Below are 5,363 nucleotides of genomic sequence, written 5' to 3'. Positions count from 1 at the left end.
CTTGCCATTCTAACTTGTGGCATGTGTGTCAACTTCGGGGAAACCTCTGGCCCCGCATCAGAATTTAAAACAGTCATTTTCATTTCCTTAAAAAGATTACTATACAACCAATTTAAAGTCAATGTCATTTATAAAAGCAATAAATGACATTTGTTTGAAGGATGCAAAAAATACAAAAATAGAAATCTTAGTCAATGTGATACTTGGCTCGTTAAAAAAAAACTGTGCAGTGATTTAGGAGATTAGGTTGAACGGTTAATTTAGCATAGCAAGGTAAAAGAGCTTTAATTTAAAAGCAAATGTCTGGCAAGTAACATAAAGTAAATAAATCACAAAATGTCCTAATGAATGGAACACCAAGTTAATATTATACAAATCATTATATTATATATGAATATATTATCAGTTTTTGCTAAATCTTTGTGCCCCATACATTGCACAATTACAGGAGCACTGGTTTCACTGGTTTTAATGATAACCCTGAACACAGGCAATGACAGGAAGCCATTAGTTACTATAAGAGTCTCAACCTTATAATGCTTTACCATGTCCGGGGACACAGGCACACTGGCAACCACATTAGACATCCACTAGAATGAAAATCTAAACACAGACAGCTCCACACTCCACAGAGCAATAATCATTCCTGTCAATCTATAATTTGTCAAAAGGACACTTAGTTGGTGCGTTGCAGTGTAATATTTCCACGCTCCAGTCAGGTGGGTATATAAAGTATGAAACACTTTTGCTGATACTTTCTTTTGTATACAAAAGAAAGTATCAGCAAAAGTGTTTCATACTTTAAAACATTCATGTAAAAAAATATGAAATGAAAAATGTTTTACAACCATACTCCTGAATATATGTGCAAATAGTAACTTATGGTAACAGCAGCAGATGGTACAGATAATATACTTCCCTGAACATCAAAACTAGGATAAATGGTTAAATGCACTGATATAAATTACAGACATTCTTTGCATTTGCATGGCTGAAATAAACATCCATTGTACATGTTTACTTCCATGCTATGAAAACAGGATTGATTAGCGCAGCAGAAATGATCATTTAAATGAACTTAATGAACTTTTTGGTGCAAAAAGTTGAATAAAAGTTACAATGTAGACTGTGTAGGCTACTGTGTTTCATACATTTTAAAAATGGTTTTACATGAGAGAGATGGCCACAAAGAAACGTTACATTATGGCCTGTGCATGAGTAGCCTGCATACTGACTTTACAGACCATTCAAGTGTGCTTGTGGACCTCTTGACCCCTGTGCAATTTCTTGATCTCAATAATAATCATTATATAACACGCAGTAAAACATCATCTTTTTTTTTTATTATCTCCAAGTGCAGATGTAGGATCAAAGTTCTTTTTTTCTTCACATCCTAAATATAAAACATTGCATAATGTCATAAAGGCGATCTGTCTCTAAGCATTTGCATCTCATGAGCGCGCAGACACGTGCTACCTATAGCTGGCAGGAGCTGAGACTCCTGACTGATCCCAGGCCTGCTCACTACATGCAGGCGGACGTGCGTCGCATAGACTAGACGCTGCACACACCGACACAGACCCGTAGCCTACTGATGCTTCCACCTCGGTGAGCTTCGACCTCCGCTCAGCTGTGTGCTATTTGCAGTCTCCGTGTGACAGCTATAATTCGGCGTCCTTTTGACGAGGCTGTGGATACGTAAGTGTTGCGCCATGCTGCCGCACAGCTGCTTTTTTTAATTCCTCAAGACGGGAACGGGAGACCTCCGCCATCGGTGAAAACTGAGATGTGTTCTCTGAGCCGCTCGTCTGAACGGATGCTCTCCGAAATGGTGTCTGAAGCTAACCCTGGTCGCCTCTGTCCAGCAGAGATCAGAAGCATAGAGAGGGCTGCTTCTGACGCGCTTTGAGATGAAGGATAAGAAGAAAAAAAGAGACGTGAAATGATTTTTCTTTTTGTTTGTTTTGTTTGGTTCTGTTTTGTTTATGATGGGGATTAATGCGCGTCCAGATGGGATTTATTCCTGAGTAGTTTTCAGCTGAAGGGGGCGGCGGATCGTGTTGATTTTGTTCTAAATTCAGACCTGGAAGAGAGAGGGGGGAAAGGATACCGCTGCTGCTCGTCGGTGAATTGATGTGGGAATACGCGCTACCTGGGCTGCATAGATGGCAAACACAAGCGAGTTAGGAGAGAGCAGCCCGTCCTTACAGAACTATGCGTCCACGGCCTCTGCGGTCAAGCTGGCCTCGCTGGGTCTGATCATGGGCATCAGTCTGCTGGGCAACGCGTCGCTGTCGCTGCTGCTGCTGAAGGACAGCTCGCTGCATAAGGCGCCCTACTATTTCCTGCTGGATCTGTGCCTGGCGGACGTGGTGCGCTCTGCTGTCTGCTTCCCCTTCGTGATGGCATCGATCGGCGGCGGCTCCGCCTGGCCGTACAGCCCCCTGAGCTGCAAGATCGTCGCCTTCATGTCGGTGCTTTTCTGCTTCCACGTCGCCTTCCTGCTCTTCTGCGTCAGCGTCACCCGGTACATGGCGATCGCCCACCACAGGTTCTACTCGAAGCGGATGAATCTGTGTACGTGCGTGGCGGTGATCTGCATGGTGTGGACTCTCTCCGTGGCGATGGCTTTTCCTCCGGTTTTCGACGTGGGCACCTATAAGTTTATCCGTGAGGAGGAGCAGTGCATCTTCGAGCACCGCTACGTGAAGGCGAACGACACCCTGGGCTTCATGCTGATGCTGGCCGTCATCGTGGGGACGACTCATGTGGTTTACATAAAGATGCTGTGCTTCGTTTACGACCACCGCAAGATGAAGCCGGCTCAGCTGGTGCCAGCTATCAGCCAGAACTGGACTTTCCACGGCCCCGGGGCCACCGGGCAAGCCGCCGCCAACTGGATCGCCGGCTTCGGCCGCGGACCGACCCCCCCGACGCTGGTGGGGATCAGACAGGCTTCGCACCCGGGCAACAGGAGACTGCTGGTGCTGGATGAGTTTAAGATGGAGAAGCGCATCGGGAAGATGTACTACATGATTACGCTGACCTTCCTCATTTTGTGGGCGCCCTACATAAGCGCCTGTTACCTGAGGATATTTGTGCGAGGGGCCCCGGTCCCGCAGCTTTACCTGACGGCTGCTGTGTGGATGAGCTTCGCCCAGGCGGGAGCGAACCCCATCATCAGCTTTCTGTTCAACAAGGAGCTCCGGATGAGGCTCCGAGCGTGTTTCCCCTGTTGCCTGGGAACGCAGACACCCATGGAGCCGTACTGTGTCATCTGAACCGCAGCGGGACCCTCAAATACTGCCAAAGTCACGTTTGTGTAGGATTTCAGAATGTACACGGAATAGTTTACCCACATTTCTATCAGTGGCAAAGGGTTTACACGCTATTTTAATCTGACAGAACTTTACTGATGGTGTAAATTCCTGCTATATTTTGCTTTCTGGACTGATTTAACTCACATGAAGCATAATATGTAATGATTTAATTAAAAAGAAATAGGCTGCAGTGTATTGGAGGGTTTTTTGCCTCTCTAGCTGGGTATCATGGGAAAACCACTCTTCATTTTTGCCTCTGCATGTGTTTAGGTGTTATTCATTCCAGAGGTAAGACGTAGCACATGCAACTTACATGTGCCCTGTTAAATCCTACCTTTGATGAATGACCTTTTTCCATATCTCCATATTTTACACGAATGTCATTTTGCCTATTTTCTTTGGATATTAAAAAAAAGAAAGAAATATTATCCCAACAAATCAATTTGATGTTGTGGCCCACTGGAAAACTACAAAAAGCAATGCAGAACTACACTTGATCAGACCCCCACCCCCATCCAACATCTGTATCCGCTTTACTTATCAGTCATTTAAATACTAAAGCTAAGACACAGATCACAGTATGTTTTTAATGAAGGCAATATCACATTTGTAAATACTGTAAAGCCCTGCTAACCCCTTCCTCGAGCTTTTTTTTTACACCCATATATCCTTGTATAGTTCATAATCTCTCAGAACTCTTTGTGTTGAACGAGGTGTTTGAACTCACTTTAAAAGCATTTCGCAAATTCTTCTTCTCCATCATCTCCTGTGTTGAGCAGGTCGATTTACATTCCCCCAAAGAACATACAGTACATTACAAGCAGCATTCGTTTTCTATGGATGGAACACTGAGAAGAAATGTGAACAATTTGGTGCTTTGAAAAGGACAGTGTCATTCTTTGTATTTCTTAGCAAATAAATAAGAAATGGATGATAAGTTGTTTGACTCAGTCATCTGCATTTAACGGTATCACTCCATTCTTGAATGGCTTGAAGGTAAGCCGTTCCCTAAGAGAGAAATCAGCCCTCACATACCAGACCCACTGTTTAGTATAACAGTATATGTTTGTTTCAATTAAGTTTTTGTAAACTACTTTGATTGGCATGCTAATTTGAGTGTTCATATTGGTGTTTATATATTTATAGCTGCTGACAGCCCCGATGATGGGTGTGAACTTGCTGCAGTCAGCTACAGATTTTAAAAGGAAGAATATCCCAGCTGAATAAAACCATTTATAGTATATTTTGGCAAACTGGTTGCTAATTGAGTGAATGCATGACCCTGTGAATTCTTTCTGATCTTTAAGGTTTCATAAAGGGGCATGTGAGCAACTTGGTATTGCACCTTCATGCAGAGAGTTCTTACAAGCAACAGAGAGTGAGATGCTTTGTAGGACACATTTTCAGATGCAATATTCACCATAATGCAACTGAGTGAAAGTGCTATTAGACAATCCCTCCACTGCCCAAATGTCCACTTATTTAAGACCACATTTTCTTTATTCTGTCTCAACCCAAATTCAACACTGGACTTATGTATAGCAATTGGATATAACTGCTTTAACACCATGAAGGAGGGTGCCAGTAAGACTCACTTCATACTTTATTCTTTTACCATTTTAAAACGCTCTTTAATGCTTCTCTCTATTTGAATTTAATTTGTTGCCTGTGAAACAGCTGTTTACAACTGGAATCTCTGATGAAATCTCTTTAATGTTATCTAGTATTAAACAAAAAATAAGGCTAGTGGGGTGTTGAGAAGACATAAACTTGTGTCTTTTGATCCATTCAAATCCCCAGGAGTGTCTGTAAATGTGTGTGGAGAGTTGCAAAATTGTAACTCTGTCCCTGTGTGCATTTTTGAATGCGTACAAGAAACAACAAGAAACGAGAAATAAATAAATCCGTGGATGTATAAAGATTAGCATATGTGAGAAATAAATGTTAATGTGCTTTAATTATGAGTCGAAACTGTTAGTTAGCTTTCTAAGCTGTAAATTGATCTGAATTTGTAGCCTTTGCTTGTGATTTGAGGTAAAATCT

General features: G+C 42.6%; 1 protein-coding gene across 1 annotated transcript; it reads left to right on the top strand.

Moving 5' to 3' along the window:
• Positions 1–1,269: 1,269 nt before the first annotated feature.
• gpr27 (G protein-coupled receptor 27) lies at positions 1,270–4,826 on the top strand. The gene has a single exon (XM_086291386.1). It carries the CDS (start codon positions 2,166–2,168, stop codon positions 3,279–3,281), a length of 1,116 nt encoding a protein of 371 aa, XP_086147512.1. The 5' UTR covers positions 1,270–2,165; the 3' UTR covers positions 3,282–4,826.
• The last annotated feature ends 537 nt before the right edge of the window (positions 4,827–5,363 follow it).

This window comes from Aulonocara sp. 'chitande type north' Nkhata Bay, linkage group LG5 (assembly GCF_057382095.1).
Source record: "Aulonocara sp. 'chitande type north' Nkhata Bay isolate Kocher_YH1m ecotype deep benthic linkage group LG5, A_spYH_male_GT1.1, whole genome shotgun sequence".
Classification (NCBI taxonomy): Eukaryota; Metazoa; Chordata; class Actinopteri; order Cichliformes; family Cichlidae; genus Aulonocara; species Aulonocara sp. 'chitande type north' Nkhata Bay.
Note: the sequence above shows the minus strand (reverse complement) of the source record. Positions and strands in the feature narration are given on the sequence as shown.